Source organism: Euleptes europaea, chromosome 2, assembly GCF_029931775.1.
Source record: "Euleptes europaea isolate rEulEur1 chromosome 2, rEulEur1.hap1, whole genome shotgun sequence".
Taxonomy (NCBI): domain Eukaryota; kingdom Metazoa; phylum Chordata; class Lepidosauria; order Squamata; family Sphaerodactylidae; genus Euleptes; species Euleptes europaea.
The window spans coordinates 7,611,589-7,631,887 of NC_079313.1; the positions used below are offsets into that span (position 1 = coordinate 7,611,589).

The 20,299-nt window shown below is 49.9% G+C and overlaps 1 protein-coding gene across 2 annotated transcripts in view; it reads left to right on the forward strand.

Moving 5' to 3' along the window:
• Window positions 1–11,978, forward strand: part of NFIC (nuclear factor I C) — a 133,693-nt gene extending 121,715 nt beyond the window's left edge. For both annotated transcript variants that reach the window (XM_056844612.1, XM_056844613.1), the window contains 2 exons: window positions 2,665–2,747; window positions 11,898–11,978. In XM_056844612.1, coding sequence (XP_056700590.1) covers window positions 2,665–2,747; window positions 11,898–11,915 — 101 coding nt within the window. In that variant the 3' untranslated portion in view covers window positions 11,916–11,978. The remainder of the gene's footprint in view (window positions 1–2,664; window positions 2,748–11,897) is intronic.
• Window positions 11,979–20,299: the final 8,321 nt, after the last annotated feature.

The following is a 20,299-nucleotide window of genomic DNA, read 5'->3' on the forward strand; positions in this document are numbered from 1 at the left end:
TTTGGAGCAGTGGACTCTGATCTGGGGAACCAGGTTTGATTCCCCGCTCCTCCACATGAGGTAGGTGGGGCTGAGAGATCTGTGACTAGCCCAAGGTCACCCAGCTGGCTTCATGTGGATGAGTGGGTAAACCAAACCGGTTCACCAGATTAGCCTCCGTCGCTCGTGTGGAGGAGTGGGGGATCAAACCCGGTTCTCCAGATCAGAGACAATACTGACTTTGATGGACTCAGGGTCTGATTCGGTACAAGGCAGCTTCATGTGTTCATGCGTTTATTTCTCCCCCTCCCCGCCCCTGCTTTTACTGCCATGGTTTTAATTTGTTTTCGCTGCAATTCTTCCCTTTGGAATTATTTGAGTGAAAGGCTGCTTAGAAATACAGGGCTATCCACAAGCAACTGGTTGTGGGAGTGGGTGGGATTTTGAACAGCTCCAGAAAGAAACTATCCCCCTTCGAGATGGATTTTCTTTGAACATTGGGAGGTTTTCGGTTGTCCCACAGGATCCAACAGACTTGTATCGAAATGATCAAATCCCGACTCGCGAATTGAGGGCTGTGCAAATACTGGGCTTCGATGGAAGCCCCTCCCATCCAAATATTTGCCAGGGTCGAGGCTGGGGGTGTGTGACTGGCCCGAGGTCGCCCAGCACGTTTCCATGGTCCAGCAGGGATTCGAACCTGGGTTTCCCACATCCTAGTTCGATGCCTTAATCACTGTGCCACACTAGCTCGAGCGTACCACCAGTCTGCAAAATGCAGTTTCCTCGCAATCTCCACTTCCTCGTTTGTTTTTAAGGCAAATTATTACTCGTCTTCCCGTTAGCAAAGGAAGTAAGTGGGCAGTTCTCACAGTTTCTAGGGCACTGCCAAACCAAGCGTTTAAGCATCAAAAGCAGTTTGCGAAAGATGCATCGCTTTCCAGGATATAGAGACGCAGCTCCAGAATGGAAGAAATGCACATGCTCAAACAGTTTAAGGATTAAAAAAAAAAATACTAGTGAAGACTTTTTGGTTAAGAACTGATGGTACACTGTGATCAGGTGTTTTTCCTTCTTGCAAAATTGAGGTAGAAGAAGGAAGGAGTCACCTGAAATTCTTGGGGTTTCTCCCTAGATGGTCTCCTCTCTTGTTTCTGGAATTGGCATGTGTGGAATCCTCCTAGATTCCCTTTTTAAAAAATAAATAAATCTGAATTTGGGACAGAGTGCATGCACCCATAGTCTGCCATAGATTTTGGTCCTTCTCCTTCATTCAAAATCTTCCTGCATCCCTCTTTACTGATTGTCATATTGCATATTGAAAATGTGAGCATACCTAATCGTAGAATCATAGAGTTGGAAGGGGCCACCAGGGTCATCTAGTCCAACCCCCTGCACAATGCAGGAAATTCACAACTACCTCCCCCCACACACCCCCAGTGACCCCTACTACATGCCCAGAAGATGGCCAAGATGTCCTCCCTCTCATCATCTGCCTAAGGTCACAGAATCAGCATTGCCGACAGATGGCCATCTAGCCTCTGCTTCAAAACCTCCAGGGAAGGAGAGCTTACCGCCTCCCGACGAAGCCTGTTCCACTGAGGAACCGCTCTAACTGTTAGAAAATTCTTCCTAATGTCTAGACGGAAACTCTTTTGGTTTAATTTTTACCCGATGGTTTGGGTCCGACCTTCTGGGGCAACAGGAAAACAACTCGGCACCATCCTGTCTATGACAGCCCTTCAAGTACTTGAAGATGGTTATCATATCTCCTCTCAGTCCTCTCCTTTCCAGGCTAAACATACCCAGCTCCTTCAACCTTTCCTCAAAATAGTCATGCCCGCTGTTTCTGGCGCCCTTTCCCTCATTCTGAGGAGTGCCTACGCGCATCAGCAGAATGCCACATGCGAAGAGTCTGAATGCCATTGCCCTAATTTGTTGCGTTCTCCACACTTGTTCCATGTGTGTGACCCATTGGTGACATGATATACGTGTGGGGGGGTTCCAGTGTGCTGAAGGAACTGGACACTGCTGCTGTCTACATTGCTCCCATCCCCGGGATTAAATGTTCGTAGTGTTCCTAGTTAAACCAGGTTCTAGGGCAGAGCAGACCATGGGCAGTTCATGGGAGGGAGGGCCATTTTTGCATGGTAATTAGCTGCACGTTCCAGGCTGAATTGCCCCGCATATTGTTTTGAATTTTGCACACTGAACCGTCGTACCGGAAGTGACTGCGAAGCCGGCGCTTACCTGCTTGGCATTACCAAAGAGCCCATTTAACGCGACCTTTGGTGTTTGCCGCAAAGAATCACCCTCAAGGAACAATGCAAAACAACAGAGGTGTGTTAGCTATGCACATGCTAATAGCTATGCAAACAGGAACAAAGGAGCAGGCGAGTGGGGGAGGAGTGGAACTTCTTTTGAGTGGGAACCGTGAAAAGGCATTTTTAAAGCCGCATTTTTAAAAAGAGCTGTGAGCGAGCATCAAAATTGACCCTGCAAAAATGGCCTATGATTCTATGATTCTATAATTTCAGAGCAGGGAAAGAGTGGGTGGATGGGGGACATTTGCTCACCCCCCAGGATCATTCGGAGTGGGGTTTGGCGTTGATTTGGGCATTGATTGAGTTTGAAAAATAGTCTTTCTTCCTTTCTTCCCCTTCTTCCCCACCCCGCTCCTTGCAGCCTACTCCGCCCCAGGCACACCCCCTGCGAACCGCTTCGTGGGATTAGGACCACGAGATCCCGGCAGCATCTATCAGGCCCAGGTGAGTCTGGCAAAATCTTTTTGGTGAGTCCGGCAAAATCCCTAGCTGCCTCAGATCGGCGACTCTGTCTCGTCCAGTAGCCTCTTGGAGAGCCCGACAGGCAGAAGTCCTTCCTGCTTGTCCCTCAGCAACTGGTATTTAGGGCAGACTGCCTCTGCAGGTGCAGGCTTCACCCGGCTTTGTTGATAAATGCTGGAACGGCCTGTGGAGAACCAGGACGGGATAGCGGTTTGGAGCGGTGGATTCTGATCTGGAGAACCGGGTTTGATTCCCCACTCCTCCACATGAACGGCGGACTCTAGTCTGGTGAACCAGGTTGGTTTCCCCACTCCTACACATGAAGCCAGCTGGGCTAGTCACAGCTATCTTGGCCCCACCTACCTCACAAGGTGTCTGTTGTGGGGAGGGAAGGTGATTGTAAGTCGGTTTGATTCTTCCTTAAGCAGTAGAGAAAATCAGCATATAAAAACCAACTCTTCTTTTTCTCCTTCCTATCCTCCCCCTCCTCCTCTTCCTCTCCTCCTCCTTCTGTCTACCAGAAAGTTATTCCTTTATTAGAATATGAAGGTTGTATGGCTGGATGCGGGCGGGGGGGGGGGAGGCATCATGGTATAGCCCGATCTCCTCTGGTCTTGGAAGCTAAGCAGGGTCAGCCCTGGTTAGAATTTGGATGGGAGACCACCAAGGAATACCAGGGTGACCGCACAGCCGAAGGCAATGGCAAACCGCCTCTGTTCGTCTCTTGCCTTGAAGACCCCATAAAGGGTCGCCATACGGCTGCTGCGACCTGACAACACTTTACACACACATGGCTGGGTGGAGCTGCGGTTTCGCTCACACCGCCTAGCTCACCCTTTCTCTGTTTGTCTATGATCTACTCATTTGTTAATGGCAACAGCCTAGCAGTTGTGTTTCCAGCCATGTCCCTGGCAGCTGACTCCAGCAAAGCTCTCAGACAAAAGCTCCCCCACCCCCGCTGCTCTTTGATCCCAGAATCTGGTTCTCGCAGGTATCCTGCTGCTGAATATGGAGGCTCCGTTTTAAGTCGGTTCCGCTGAATAGCTAGACCTGTCTTTTCCATAAATACGCCTGCTTCATTTATAAGCTGCCCAAGCCTGTTTTAAGACACGTTACCCAGATGCCTGGCAGGGGGGAGGTTGTCCACCACCCCCACGCCCAGTGCTTGATCCTGGGCATCTGCAACTCAGAGGTAAACTGCACTGAATATGGAGGTTCCGTTTTGCTGTCGTGGGATCCTTTAAAATCCGGGTTCCGGTCTCCTGCCCCAGTTTCTCATCCCCCAGTTTCCAGTCCCTTCTCGTCCTGGATTCCGTCTCCGTGTTTTGGCTCTGATTCCCTGGCTTTTGCCAAGCAAGTCCTGCCAGGATCCTGCCTGGCACCTCTCCAACCCCCCTCGGGAGAGCTCTGTTGTTGGTTTTTCAAAAAAAAAAACCCAAAAAAACACGTTAAATGCCAATGGAAAGAAGGGGGGGGAACCTTGGCAGGAAGCAAGTTTGGAGGCCGACTCTAAGCCCTGTTTCTCCCTCTCCCCTGCCCCCCCCCCCGCACTTTCCCTCCCTTCTCGGCCAGATTGGATTGGCTGGCTCTCTGCACATGATGGCTGCCAGCCAATGGGGTTTCTCTCCCCCCCCCCATTCTTGGCAGCTGGCACTGGCCGTTGGGCACAGCTTCAGTTGAAGGTGTGGCGAGAGGCAGAGCAATCTCTCCCCACCCCCCCCACCCCGCCCCGAGCTCTCCAGATGGGTTTCAAGGACTGATCTTAGAATATACTGTTGTTGCTTCTATCCCTTTTCCTGCAGCCAGCAGGCTTTGGGCTTCAGACTCCATGAGTAGGCTTAGCGGGAAAGCGTTGCACGCTTGGAAGTCTTTCTCCCTCGCTCATAATACAAGAACACGGGGTGGGGGGGTCATCTGCTGAAGCTGGAGGGGGAGAGATTCCAAACAGATCAAATGAAGTATTTCTTCACACGTTGCATGGTTCAACGGTGGAACTCCCTGCCCCAGGATGTGGTGATTGGCCGCCAACTTGGAAGGCTTTGAGGGGAGTGGATGCGTTCATGGAGGAGAGGGGTGTTCATGGCTACTAGTCAAAATGGATACTAGTCATGCTGCATACCTGTGCTCTCCAGCATCAGAGTAGCAGGCCTATTATCTTAGGTGCTGTGGAACGCAGGCAGGGTGCTGCTGCTGTAGTCGGCTTGTTTGTGGGCTTCCCAGAGGCCCCTGGTTGGCCGCTGTGTGAACAGACTGCTGGACTTAATGGGCCTTGGTCTGATCCAGCAGGGCCTTTCTGATCCTCTTGTCTGGAGGTTGGCAACCCTCCTCAGAGAGTAAGGTTAAGGTTAAGGTTAAGGGGAGACATGATCAAGGTCTATAAAATTATTCATGGTATGGAGAGAGTGGATAGGAAGGAGCTTTTCGCCCTCTCCCATAAGACCAGAACGCGGGGTCATCTGCTGAAGCTGGAGGGTGAGAGATTCAAAACAAAGTAAAGGAAGGATTTCTTCACACAATGCATAGTTAAATTGTGGAACTCCCTGCCCCAGGATGTGGTGATGGCTGCCAACTTGGAAGGCTTTAAGAGGGGAGTGGGCATGTTCATGGAGGAGCATCCATGGCTACTAGTTAAAATGGATACTAGTCACGATGAATATCTATTCTCTCCAGGATCAGAGGAGCAGGCCTATTATATTGGGTGCTGTGGAACGCAGGCAGGACAATGCTGCTGCAGTCATCTTGTCTCCGGGCTTCCTGGAGGCACCTGTTAGCCGCTGTGTGAACAGACTGCTGGACTTGATGGGCCTTGGTCTGATCCAACATGGCCTTTCTTATAGAATCATAGAGTTGGAAGGGACCACCAGGGTCATCTAGTCCAACCTCCTGCACAATGCAGGAAATTCCAAACTACCTCCCCACCCCACCCCCAGTGACCCCTACCCCATGCCCAGAAGATGACCAAGGTGCCCTCCCTCTCATGATCTGCCTAAGGTCATAAAGGGCCATCTAGCCTCTACTTAAAAACCTCCAGGGTAGGAGAGCTCACCACCTCCCGAGGAAGCCTGTTCCACTTAGGAACCGCTCTGTTAGAAAATTCTTCCTAATGTACTCTAGACAGACATCTGTCTTTTGATTGAATTTAAACCCGTTGGTTCTGGTATCTATGTTCTTATGTTCTAAGCACCTGGAGGAGTCTGTGGGGTTGGGGGGTCGCGTCCAAGAGCAATACAGCTGGGGGGGAGGGGGGTGTCTTGCCCACTGCAAGACAGATGGCATGGCTAGGGAGACGGCAGATCACCTGTCGGGGGAGCTTGCTTCGAAAACAAAAAGGGGTGCAAAACCTGAGCACCCCCTCTGTTGTTTTGAGCTGGGGGTGGGGGGCTAGGGAAGACAATCAGTTAAGGGATTCAGGTTGCGTGCATGCTCGGCGGGAAACCCCCCGTGTAGAAAATGAGAGGGCACCACACACACACAAGGTCTGCAGTCCATCTCTGCCCAGTTTGAAGAATGGCCCCTGTCAGTCTCACTCCCCCCCAGCCCCCCATATCAGCTTTTATATCTGCATATGGAATAATAGAATCACAGAGTTGGAAGGGACCACCAGGGTCATCTAGTCCAACCCCCTGAGCAATGCTGCAAATTCACAACTACTAGAGGCACAGGGAAAGGAAGGAAGGGGCAGAGAGAGGGGGGAGGAAGGAAGGAAGGAAGGCAGGCAGGCGGGAAGGAAGGAAGGTAGGTAGGTAGGTAGGTCAGGCTGTGGACTGATTTGTCCTCTCCTGGGAGTGGGGAGACTCAGGTGAACCCTATTCATGCCCATCTACTTTCTCCATTCTGTGGTTCGTAATTTCCCAGCAGCGGGAAAATGCGTCTGATCTGTCAGCAGCCTGCGGCAAAGGGGCGGATGGGCTCTCCTTGCGCAGGTTGGGGGGGGGGGATCAGACTGAGGGAGAGCTGAACTGCTCTCGCCGGCCTGGAAGTGCTGATGGTGCAAAAATGCAGGCTGAGTACAGTAGGAATCCTCGTGCGACAGTTCCACCTCCCTCCTGGTATCCAAGGACAGCCTGTAGTGAAACTCACAAGCCTCGCGCCTGAGTGCTGTTCCCCCACCCCCACCCCGATATTGTGGAGCCAAACAAATCACGTAGGAATTACACGATTGGCGCTCAAGATATATAATTGGCACCAAAAAGCAGCGTGGGGGAGAGGATCTGGATTGGGTTGTGGTGCTGGCAGGGGGTTGCCATTTTGCCATTTCCTTGATCATAGAATCATAGAGTTGGAAGGGACAACCAGGGTCATCTAGTCCAACCCCTTGCACAAGGCAGGAAATTCACAACTACCTCCCCCCACCACACCCCCAGTGACCCCTATTCCATGCCCAAAAGATGGCCAAGATGCCCTCCCTCTCATCATCTGCCCAAGGTCATAGAATCAGCATTGCTGACGGATGGCCGTCTAACCTCTGCTTAAAAACCTCCAGGGAAGGAGAGCTCACCACCTCCCGAGGAAGCCTGTTCCACTAAGGAACCGCTCTAACTGTTAGGAAATTCTTCCTAATGTCTAGACGGAAACTCTTTTGATTTAATTTCAACCCGTTGGTTTTGGTCCAACCTTCTGGGGCAACAGAAAACAACTCAACACCAGCTAAACATTAGGAAGAACTTTCTAACAGTTACAGCTGTTCCTCAGCGGAACAGGCTTCCTCGGGTGGTGCGCCGGCTCTCCTTTGAGGTTTTTAAGCAGAGGCTAGATGGCCATCTGTCAGCAATGCTGATTCTGTGAACTTAGGCCAATATCGTAAGAGGGAGGGCAGGAAGGGTTGCGCCAGTGTTTGGCTCTCGTGGCCCTTTCTTACATGCCAATCATCACTTTTGGGGGTCAGGAAGCAATTTTCCTCCAGGCCAGATTGGCCAGGGATCCTGGAGGGTTTTTGTTGCCATCCCCTGGGCACGGAGTAGGGGTCACTGGGGTGTGTGTGGGGGGGAGGTAGTTGTGAGTTTCCTGCATTGGGCAGGGGGTTGGACTAGATGACCCTGGTGGTCCGTTCCAACTCTATGATTCTGTTCTATGGTTCTATGACCCTGGAGAACCCCTGCCAATCTGAGACAATACTGGCCTCGCTTCATGCGTACACCCACTTTCATGCGCTGTCACCCCTTGGAGCGCCATTTAATTCTGGCTCACTCGAGTTGGTTCGATTTTTGACACATTAGTCTATTCCAGTTCTCTCAACACATCGTTCAGAAAGCTTCCACAAGTATAAATTTGCTTGTCTATGGCATGAATAAATTAAGATTTACAAATCCAAGCGTGCAAAACGATCATTGCTGAGATGGATTGGACATGTGAAGTTGGAAAATGGGCTATGGCTGCCGTTATTATTAAATTTTGCAAAAGGGATTCCAAAACTGAACAGATGAGAGGGATGATGAAGACACTCCTGGTCAGGGTAACCGTTTGGTCTATGGCAGGGGTGTCAAACCAGCATGGGAGCCAGCGGGGTGTAGTGGTTAAGAGCGGTGGTTTGGAGCAGTGGACTCTGATCTGGAGAACGGGGTTTGATTCCCCACTCCTCCACATGAACGGTGGAGGCTAATCTGGTGAACTGGAATTGTTTCCTCACTCCTACACCTGAAGCCCTTTCCCATAATACTAGAACGCAGGGTCATCTGTTGAAGCTGGAGGGTGAGAGATTCAAAACAGATAAAAGGAAGTATTTTTTCACACAACGCATAGTTAAATTGTAGAACTCCCTGCCCCAGGATGTGGTGATGGGTGCCAACATGGAAGGCTTTAAGAGGGGAGTGGACATATTCATGGAGGAAAGGGGTATTCATGGCTATTAGTTAAAATGGATACGGCTCATGCTGTATCCCTATTCTCTCTAGTATCAGAGGAGCAGGCCTATGATATTAGGTACTGTGAAACACAGGCAGGATAATGCTGCTGCAGTCAACTTGTTTGTGGGCTTCCTAGAGGCACCTGGTTTGCCGCTGTGTGAACAGACTGCTGGACTTGATGGGCCTTGGTCTGATCCAGCAGGGCTTTTCTTGTGTTCTTAAGCCAGCTGGGTGACCTTGGGCTAGTCACAGTTCTATTAAGAGCTCTCTCAGCCCCACCTATCTCACAGGGTAACTGCTGTGGGTAGGGGAAGGGAAGGTGAGTGTCAGCCGGTTTGATTCTTCCGTGAATGGTAGAGAAAGTTGGCATATAAAAAACAACTCTTCTTCTTTCAACATAAGGCCCACGGGCCAGATTCGCCCCCTTGAGAGCTCTTATCCGGCTCGTGAGACGGCCAAGGCAGCCACCCGCTCCACACTCTCGATCTGGGCTGGCGAGGCATGGCCCGGCCCGACCATGTGGCATTTATTTCATATCCGGCCCTCGTAACCATTGACCCCCCCCCCCCATCAGTGGCCTGCTGATGTAGGAGAGGCCTCTACTGCCCCCTTCTGGAGATGGGCAAAATGGCAGGGTTGACATCTCATCAGCTTAGCATGACTGGGGACAGGGGGCTTCCGGGGGGGTATGGGGCAGGGGCCCAACCGGAAGCATCTCACTTAGGGTTGCCAACCTCCGGGTACTAGCTGGAGACCTCCTGCTATTGCAACTGGTCTCCAGACGATCGAGATCAGTTTCTCTGGAGAAAATGGCCACTTTGGCATTTGGACCCTATGGCCTTGAAGTCCCTCCCCTCCCCAAACTCCGCCCTCCTCAGGCTCCACCCCGAAAACCTCCCGCCGGTGGCAAAGAGGGTCCTGGCAACCCTAATCTCACGGAAGAGGTCAGGCAACCAATCAAGGAGCCGCTGCTGACCTTGAGGTCCTTTCGTGTCCTCCCCACCTCCACCCCCCACCCCACGGTCCGTTGCATTAGTAAAGATCTCATCCTTCTTCGGCTGTGCCCCCTGCCAAGAAAACCGTGCTGAGCCTTCCTTTGAAGTTTGGCCCGCCCGCTTGGAGGCCCAAACTCATGAATTATTTGCAGCCCTGGAGTTTTCAGCCGCTTCTACAGTCTGGGTTCCCGAGGAACTCCTTCACCATGTTTATGGCCTCTCGTCCTCAGCCAGGAGTTTGGCAGCTATCAAAACACAAATCCTTTCTCCTTTGGCGCCAGAGGCTGCCGGGCTGTAGCAGCCGTCGCTCTTTTGACCTGCTCTCCTGTTCTCGCCCTTGCAAAAGTCTGAGCCTTCTATGGGAATTGGGGTGCCCTGAGAGTCAGCTTGGTGTAGGGGTTAAGAGCGGCGGTCGCTAATCTAGTGAATCAGGTTTGATTCCCCCTCCATGTGAGCAGCGGACTCTAATCTGGGAAACCAGGTTTGACTCCCTGCTCCTCCACATGAGCGGCAGACTAATCTGGAGAACCAGGTTTGATTCTCCACTCCTCCACATGGTCGGCAGATTCTAATTTGGAGAACCGGGTTTGATTCCCCACCCCTCCACATGGGCGGCGGACGCTAATCCGGTGAGCCGGGTTGGTTTCCCCACTCCTGCACATCAAGCCAGCTGGGTGACCTTGGGCTACTCACAGCTCTCTTAGATCTCTCTCAGCCCCACCTACCTCATAGGGTGCCTGTTGTGGGGAGGGGAAGGGAAGGAGATTGTAAATTGGTTTGAATTCTTCCTTAAGCGGTAGAGAAAGTCAGCATATAAAAACCAACTCTCTTCTTCTTCTTCTTCTTCTCCTCCTCCTCCTCCTCCTCCTCCTCCTCCTCCTCCTCCTCCTCTTGTTTCACCCACCCTTTCGGGTACCCAACTTTGTTTTCAGGTTGGGTCTCCCCCCCCTTTTTTCCGTCTAGGGTTGCCAACCACCAGGTGGCGGCTGGAGATCTCCTGGTATTACAACTGATCTCCAGCTGATAGAGATCAGTTCCCCTGGAGAAAACGGCCACTTTGGCAACTGGACTCTATGGCATTGAAGTCCCTCCCCTCCCCAAACCCCTCCCTCCCCAGCCGGTGGCGAAGAGGGACCTGGCAACCCTATTTCCATCTGGGCACTGCTAGGCCATAAGCAGCCAAAGCCAGCAACCAAGAAAACAAGTGAAAAGTGAAACCCAAAGTAAAGGCTTTTTCCTTAAGGGATCATGTCAAAAATACTATACATTACAATAAGGGAACGTCAACACATTCACAACCCCCTCCCACCACGATATAACCACCCTCTGCTTTTTTTTTGCAAGAGATTTTGTAAGCAGGGGTCTTTTGTCGTGAGCAGGGTCGCAGGAGAGCGCCAAGCAGGTCTGAAAAGGCCGACTGACGCTGCCCAACTGCTCACAAACACAGCCACACCATTGAGGATCGCTTCCCACGCAAGCCACACCAAAGGCCAGCCGGGCCGTAACCACACCCTCAGTGCCGTTTCTGTGGGCGGCGGGCTCTCGGTGTGGCACCGAGGACAAGCGGCCTCTCTCTGGTTTCCCTCTCCTAAAACTAAGCGAGAAATTATAGGGGTCCCAATCAGAGAAGCCGCGGGAGGGGTTGGTGTTCTCCTCGGGCTCCTTGGCTAAGGCTGGGCCTGCAGAAATTATGAGTTTTCCTCCTGTGTGTAGGAGAGCCGGCGTGGTGTAGTGGCTAAGAGCGGTGGTTTGGAGCGGTGGACTCTGATCTGGAGAACTGGGTTTGATTCCCTCCTCCTCCTCCACAGGAGCGGCGGAGGCTGATCTGGTGAACTGGATTGGTTTCCCCACTCCTCCACACGAAGCCAGCTGGGTGACCTTGGGCTAGTCACAGCTCCCTTAGAGTTCTCTCAGCCCCACCTCCCTCACAGGGTGTCTGTTGTGGGGAGGGGAAGGTGATTGTAAACCGGTTTGAGCCAGTTTGATTCTTCCTTAAGTGGTAGGGAAAGTCAGCATATAAAAACCAACTCTTGTTCTTCCTTTGAAAGGAGTGATAAGTAGAACCTCCATATTCAGAAGCAGTGTATCTCTGAGTTCCAGATACTGGTGATATCAGGGGAGGGCTATTCTGTTTGTGTACCTGCTTCTGGGCTTCTTTCCTGCAGAAGCAGTGAAATCGAATTCCCCCCATCCCAATTAAAGGGCATTGTGGGTGAATATTTGCAGGTGGGAGGACGCCAGGAAGGCAAAACCGTTCCCTATCAAACCGTTCTCTCTTTGCTGTCTTCTCCCAGTCCTGGTATTTAGGTTAGTTGCCGCTTGCTGGATCTTCACCTCCCTTCCCTCTCGGGCGATGGGCTTTCTTCGAGGAGAGCGATGCAGCCCCCCACCCCTCCACCCCTTCGGCCCAAACCTTTGGCGGCAACGCAAAGAGAGCCAGAGAAACTTAATGACAACATTGCGAGAGACTATGGAACTACGGAAAGCAAGAGGGGCAGTTCAGACTTTTTGAAAAAGTTACAAACAACTGCCCCTTCCTGCCAGCAAACACCCCCCCACACTGAACAGTCCTAAGCAGGGGGCTCTTGGATGGGACTTCTAGCCAGAAACACTATGCGCCTATCAACAGAAGATGGACAGAAGACGGCGGGGAAGGGGGTGTGTCCTGCCATCACGAACCTCTCTCCATCTGAAACTCCCGCCCGCTGCATTCTCCAAAGGGATGTATTTGCAAAAGTTCACGATTGTTTTTCCATCTCTTGTGAGTAGAAAGAACAAATTCACCTGGGCCAACTGCAGACTCCTCCCCCTGTTTTTTCCATAGCTCCCTGGGGGGGGGGATGTTGGCAGGATGACCAAGAGACCGTGGAACCACGAGTCAAGAGGATTCGCTGCGAGATGCAGAGTTAGTACAATCTTTCTCCCGAGAGAGAAAAAATGTGGGTCACCTTTTAACCTGTATTTCTTCCCTCCCGCCCACCCCCAAGGTGTTTCGGATGGGGGTTACCTGGGCCCAGAGAGGGTGTTATCAAGACTACAGAAAGGGCACATGGCTTGTTTTCTGTACTCTTTGTCTGGAACGCTTTTGCTTCCGACAGTGATCTTTTGAAAGGGCCAGGCATGGGGGTGGGGGGAAGATGGGTTGGATAGACCAGCATAGGGGGGTGGGGGTTGGAGATAGAGATGGGAATGGATTTAAGCCACGGAAAGTGAATATGATGGAACAGTGCAATCCTGGGCTGGGTGGGGTGGGGGTGGGGTGTGATGGAGGGTTTTGGGGGGGGGCGCTAACAATTTGGCTGTGAATGTTTAAAACAAGCACGTTTTCTCAAGCTGCATGGGATCGATGTGGGTTGAACTGGGGCAACGTTTCTTGAAGGGGGATGCTGGGGATCGCTTTGTGACCGCGTTGTGTGGATCTGGTATCCTCTGCATCCTCCCGCCATGACCAGAGGTCTAACTTTAATGTTTACCTTAAAGTTGGACCTAACCGCTAGGCTCTTTTCATTCAGTTTGGTTTGGTTGGTTTGTTGGCCTGCAGTGGGGGTTGGACTCGCCCTCGGGGCTGGAGAAAATTGTGTACACAGCCTACCAGCTTGTTGCTGCCTGCTGTACTTCCCTGCTTTAAGACATGCCTATATACACACACCCATGTATCTCTCTCTCTGTGTGTGTACATATGTATATATGAAACTCAGGCAGGAAATTGGCTGAAAGCCAGTGGGGGGGTTGTGATTTGCAACTTGGTGGCAGCGTCGGGAGGGAAAGAGGTTGAGCGAGGCATAGAGGGGTGGGTGCTCCGTCCTTCCCTCCTCCCTGCCCCAACCTTGTACAGAGAGCTATGCATGGTAGCCCAGCTAAGAGATAATTGCTAATATGGATTGCACATTTTTTTGTAGGAAATGCACTTTGAAGAGGGGGGAGAGGAAGAAAGTAAATGTGTGGGGTGGGGATGTGTGGGGTTCCCAGTGGGATTTTTTTGGGGGTGGGAATCATGAATCTGAAACTGAAGACATGGGGTGGGAGAGGAGGAAGTCGAAGCTAGATCTGGTGTGGGGAGCCAGGAATGCCATATTCCACAGTCCCCCTTCCTAGGGCTCTTTCCCCCACAAGTCCCAGCATGGAGTCTAGAAGCCATCTTGGACTGGTTCAAGTGCCTACATCTTAACGCTCCAGTCCTCTTTACCAGGATGCAAAGGATGCTAGTCTGGAGGGGGGAATGAGATTAATAGGGGTGGGGTCAAGTCAAGCTGAGCAACAGAGCTCCATTCGTGCTTCAATACGCCCTATTCTTAACCAAGACCAAAGCTTTAAATGCCACGGATCAGACTCTCTTCCTCCCTGTTGGCTGCCACTTGGACTGGCATTTGGATCAAAGTCCTCTATGAGGGCAGAATTGATAATGGCCACACGTTAGCGGCCAGTTGGATTCTGAACTTTCCCCCCACCTCTCCGAGGATAACTGCTGCTCATCACGACCTTAAAGCCCCTGGTGATCCTTGTGCCAAAGGGTTGGGATCGGGAAGGAAACGAACAGAAAGAAAAGGACCTCCCTGGTGTATCTCCCTAATGCAGAGTTTTCACTATACAAGCAGAATATGTGGCCAGGTCAAAGGGGTCCCGTGGTCACAGCCAGCAGCAGACTTCTCCCTGTGGACTGCACAGGAAAGTTGTGGAATCTATAAATGAAAATGTTCCACCCCAGCGAGCAGACTCTCATGACTGTTCTAGGTTGTGTATTTGCCTAAGCTGCGGAAGGGACACCTTCTCTACCCGTAAGAATTAAGCTACGGTTTCACAAATTAAGGAAGGGTACCTCTGCACCAGAACCCGTTTCCCTGAGGGACCCTTGGAACAGTCATTCTAGGCAAGGGGCGAAAGAGCTGTCTCGCACAAAACATTGTCCAGACCTTCCTTGAAATTACAGTCCCAATGTTTCTTTGTCGCAAAGCCCATGGAGGTGAGACAGGATGTCAAAACAATATCCATTTGTCATATAAACATACCCTCCGGATGCTGTGAGATGGCTCTCGCTCTTTGTTTTCCAGAATGGAAGGATATCAGGATTCAAGCACCCCTTCAGGTCTCCACATCCCTTCCACTGCACTGATGCCTTTTTCCAGATAAGAGTTCTAAGATGAACCCAGATCCAGTCCCACAGATTCCCCCTAGCCTGTTTCAAAACGACCCAGTTCAGCTCTGGAGTTTGTTCCCAGCTCGTAGCACAGAGATCCAGTTCCAGTTTTTTGATCCAGCACGAGTCATCGAACGGTGAACTTCTGGGACAATTCTTCCAGTGGGACCCCTTGCAAATTTGGAGAACCTCTTACTGTAAACTTAAGGTTGCTTGGGATCTCCCGATGGACTTGGCAGAGAAGAAAGACAGGGTCTTTCCTTCGCAAGGAGAGGCAGCCCTCCATTACCCTTTCTCAGGTGGATCTTCCAGTTTTACGAGTGCTCATCTCTTCCCATTGAGGAACGTCATGGCGGAAAAGCTCCAGCGATCAACGTGTTCCCTCGCCATCTTGCTTCACAAAACGTCCACTCTGCCTCTGGCGCTGAAATCTGTCCAACAGAAATCTTGGGCTTGCGTTTGCATATGCAAAACCTCTTCCTTGTCCCACCTTCAAAGACTTTGCTAGATCCCCCCACCCTGAAGTTGGCATCAATGGTGGGGGGGAGGGCAGCTCTTGTTTAAATCTCGGCACTTTTGCGATGAGGCAAGTTGATGCCAAGTTCAGCCAGGGATGGGTAGGGTGAAAATTGGGCAGGAGGGGGAGACCTTTCCCATCACACCCACCCCAGGATATCTTCAAGCTAGACTGTATAGTGGGGTCAACAAAGGGGTGGTTGACCCAGAAAATTTTTACAAAGTGAAAATTTTTTAAAAATCTGCAATTGGTAGAGAGGAAATGTTTAAGGAAAAAAAACCCAGATTATCCCTTACAAATATAGATTGCATGGTGCTTTGAAACAGGAACTCATGTGACCTAGCTCAACCAATCAGCTGGCTGAGATTTTGCATGGCAAATATGTATAGGGGCTATTCTTTCCCCACCCCCTCCCTCCCCTTCCTTTCCCTTCGGTCCGCCTCTTTGACAAGGGACGATGGCAGAAACAATCCACATTTTCCTAATTTGCACGAGATAAAAAAGGAAAGAAAAAATAAGTTTTATATCACATAATGTGCCTTGCCTTCTACGAAATACGTATTAACTCTAATGAGATCACTGCACAGGTGTGTTTTTGCATGCTTTTGATGCGTGTATGGGAGGGGGGAAATGAAAGAAAAAATGGGGGAGGGCGGGGAAGAGGCGCATCACCCTTGTAAAAAAAATTAATAATAAGCAGATTGCTGTGTGAAGATGGGGCAGGTTGCAATAGGGGAAGAGACGTGAGGTTTTTCTATTTCTTAAAAGTTTGGTTTAAAATTTCAATGCTCTTTCACGCGATCTGGTGCTGGGTGGGGGGAGGAGACAATGGGACCGGGGGCGGGTGGGATTGTTTTTGACATGTGAGGCCGGTCTTTGCTACCTCTTGAAGGGTACATTTGCACTACAAATGGCAAATGGGTTCAAATGTCATAGTTTTCTTCTCCCCCACCCCCAAAGTCATGCGCGGAAAGGTCAGACAAGGGCTCCCTAGCAGAGAATTCTTAGTGTCTCAAATTGGAGATTTCCCCCAGAATTCCTTGCAGGGAGGGAAGCCTTCCTGGGCTATAGACAGAGAGTTGGATCCCACCGGTTTTTCGACGAGCGAGAAAGAAAGGAGAGGGCCCCCGCTTCTATCTCACAAAAAAGACTGCGTTGGGGACCATGGGACTGGCATGAACTGAAGCCATTTGGGTCAGAGACATAACAAGAAGAGGTTGTGCAGAAACGGGGCTGGATCCAACCCGGATTGTCAGAGGCTGTTTGGCAGCATGCCACTTGTGTGTTCCAGCGGGGGGGGGGGGGTTGTACAGTTTCCCAAACCCAGTGAACTTGTTTGACCAGATGTGCCTGTGTTGACCGATCAAATATTGTGTGTGCCACTGTGAGAAGTTAGAGCCACTTTCGTTTCCTTTAAAAAGAAATTTTCATTTCCAGACACTGACAATCCAGTGCAAAACCCCCTTGGCTTTGCAACATGGACAAGGCCCTCCTGAAAGAGGAGGAGGAAGGTTGTTCCTGGGGCCCCTTCCCCAACACTTGACCCATATTAAATATGGAGGTTCCTCTACGTTACACGTTTTTAACACCAGTTTGAAATAATCTTTTTTAAAAAGAGGTCATTGTGTGTACTTTGTGTGGCCGAATATGTCTGCACTACAAGCATAACCCAGTTTTAGCAGTTTGGCTCCTCCCCCTTTCAAGGAACTCTGGGAATTGTAGTTTTGAAAGAAGGCTGGCGATCGCTGAGAAAAGCTCCAAAGGGTCTATGCTGCCCAGACTGAGGAAGCCCATGAGCAGGTTGTGAAGGCAAAAGCCCTCCCCTGCTGTTTTTAGCTACTGTTTTGCTAATCACTGGTAGACTGCCCCTGGACATGGAGGTTCTATTGAGCTATCATGCCTCGTTGTAGTTACGATTACTAAAAATTCCCAGTTTCTTTGGGGTGTGGGTGGGAAGTTCAGCCTATTTTTAAATCATTGTAAAATACCCAGAAATTGGTAGTTTAGCGCTGGAACTCTAGTGAGGCTCCTGGAAATTACCCTGATCTGTGCCAAGTGTGGGTGGGTATGGGTGGAGAGGGGCTTTTCTCCCTTTTCTAAGCCATGTATTCTTTTTTTCTCTCAGAGAGGAGGCAGTGGGAAAGGGTGTCCCCCCCCCCAACAGAGACCCCTCTAGCCTTGTCAAATTGTCTTCCAGCTGTAAATACAAATTGCATCCAGAAATATAAATATGCAATTCTCCCCTCACCCTGCACCAATATCCTGTGCTATTAATAATAGATCTCTAGCAAAAAATAATAATAATTTCTGTCACCTTTCATATGCCCGTGCAAATGTGTAATTTTTTGGGTGTGTGTGTGTGTGTGTGTGTGTGTGTGTGTGTGTGTCTCGGTTTGTGGTTATTTGAATGCAAGAATCTTGGAAGGGGTAGTGATGGTTGAGGACCCAGAGAGCGGGTTTCTGGTACACTATCCTTTGCATAGAATTAGAAAATCATGATATATTTTCTCCTCTTTTAATATAGAAATACAATGCCTCTGTGTCTGATATAATGCCTTTTTTATTAAGTGATAGGGATCCCAAGGCTCCATTGGCAGTGGCAAGATTGATCTCAGTCCTTATATCCCTCAAACATTAGATTTAAAACTACACTGCTCAAGATCAATGGATCGAGGAGTTTCTAAGGGATAAAGGAAAGAATTACAGAATCGTAGAGTTGGAAGAGGCCATACAAGCCATCTAGCCCAACCTCCTGCCTAATGCAGGACCGTGCTTTTTGGCTGACCAAAGTTAGCAGTTGTTGCAGCATCTCTCCCCCCCCCCCATCCTGCCCATTTACTTTCGATGGAGGGTCTTGTTCAAATGCAACATGTGGGGCGGAGGGAGCGTCCTCATGATATTGGCATCACTGAGGAGGGGATGTACCAAACCATGTGTGTGGGGGTGTACATGGAGGGGGATTGTAACCTTGGGGGGGGGGGTACATGTTCCAGGAGACTCTAGTCTGGATTATTTGTTTTTAGGTCTGGAAATGTTCCTGATTTGGATCCGTTTAAGTGCTGTTGTCGATTCTATCCCACAAAAAGCTTTTGTGTTCAGCCGGTGCAAACAGATTTCGTCGGAACTCCCAAGCTTGAAATCTGACCACGAATCTTACAGAGGATGTTTTGGTTTTAAAAAGTGCTTTTTTAAAAATTAGATTTTTAAGCCCCTTTGCCCAGCTTCACGGGAAGGGAGGAGGTGGAGAATGAGATCCTATTTGACCCTCTGGACATTTCTGGTCACCTTGCAGCGTGTCTGTTTTCCGTTTGGCTTGCTGCTAGCACATTCCCATCGGAAAGCTGTTCTGGGTTTTTGCTGCCCAGACTCATTCATAAAAGGCATATCATGAACAATGAATGAATTAAAAGCACTTCTGAACTAAGAGGGCTTTTTCATATGTAGAAAATCCCTTTGGGGTCTCTGCATGAGTTCCTGCTCTAAGCTTGTGTCCTTTCAGCCAGCCTTGGCTGGAAGCGTGTGATTATCCCTCTCTGTCCAATGAATATTATAATCTTATCATTCTATTACCACCATTGCAAAAAAATGATTGTTTTAGGAGGGTCGCCATTTTGGTCTGTAGTAGAAGAGCTAGATTTGAGTCCAGTGACATCTTAGAAACCAACAAGATTTGTGGGGTATAAGCTTTTGAGAGTCGAAGCTGACAAACGCTTAGACCTCTAAAATCTTGTTGGTCTCTAAGGCACCACAGGATTCGAATCTATGACCCTGTTGTGTGTATATGGCGATACGTTGGGGTAAGACCCTACCCCGTAATCCGACATCCAACCCACAATTCCCGGCACTGAACTTCTCCAACACTGTAAACTTTTTCCCATTTGGGAAACATTCCAGACCTAAATTTGTATAGTAGAAAGGCAGAAAATGAAAATAGAATAGAGTTAAGAGATTTGCTGGCATTTTGTAATTTTTTTTGCTTCATTTTGTTTGGCTGGGCAGATGGGATAGTTGTGGGGTTTAATATTTTATAAAAAGGAAAAAAACAGGAAAAAAAAGACTTCTGTGGCAGCAGCTTGTGGGAAACCCCAAACTAATGGGGTCTTCCCAACGTTCAACAATCCTTTGACCCTTCATGTCAGATTCATGAGAAGCACGTTCTAATTTTCATTCAGGCTGGGTTTTGCTCCCCCCCACCATTAACTACTAATAACTTACTTCCATGGTCAGTTCCATTTCCAAAGTTGCTTCAAGAGGGACAGATTCTAGAAGGGTAACTGTCTTGGTCCCTTCCAGCCAAAACAACAAAGACTCGTTTGGCACCTTAAAAGCTAAAAAGTTTAATTACGGCATCAGCTTTTTTAGGTCAGATCCATCTTGCCACGGAAAGGAATTGTCCCATCTGGCGGGTGAACAGTAGACAACATTTGCTCCCCTCTTACCAGACCAGCGTCTGGAAAACAGAGCTAAAAACATAGAATATGGCTATCTCTGGTGCAGAAGCAGTGTGGAACATTTGATATAAGAGGAGTATTTCCCCAGTCCCTTGTGGAGCACAGGTGAATTCCACAGGAGAGGGGCTGTGGCTCAGTGATAGAGCCTCTGCTTGGCATGCAGAAGGTCCCAGGTTCAATCCCCAGCATCTCCAGTTAAAAGGACCAGGCAAGTAGGTGATGTGGATGACCTCTGCCTGAGACCTGGGAGAGTCGCTGCCGGTCTGAGTAGACAATACTGACTTTGATGGACCAAGGGTCTGATTCAGTATAAGGCAGCTTCATGTGTGTTCATGTGTGTTTACAACCAACTCCCAGAATGCACCAGAAGAACAAATAAACCTACACTGCATGGAAGTTACTGTCTCAAGTGAGATATTTCCTTTCTGTAGTGAGAAAACGACTCCCGGTCCATATCAAGGCCAAGCTGAAAACCACTCAGAACCACTCTTCCCCCTCCCCAGTTAAATTTTCTCATCTGGCTGAAACTCTGTTTGCTTTCTTCAGAATTTGTTGGGTGTTTCTCGCAAGTGAGAACCTCCAAATGTATCCGGG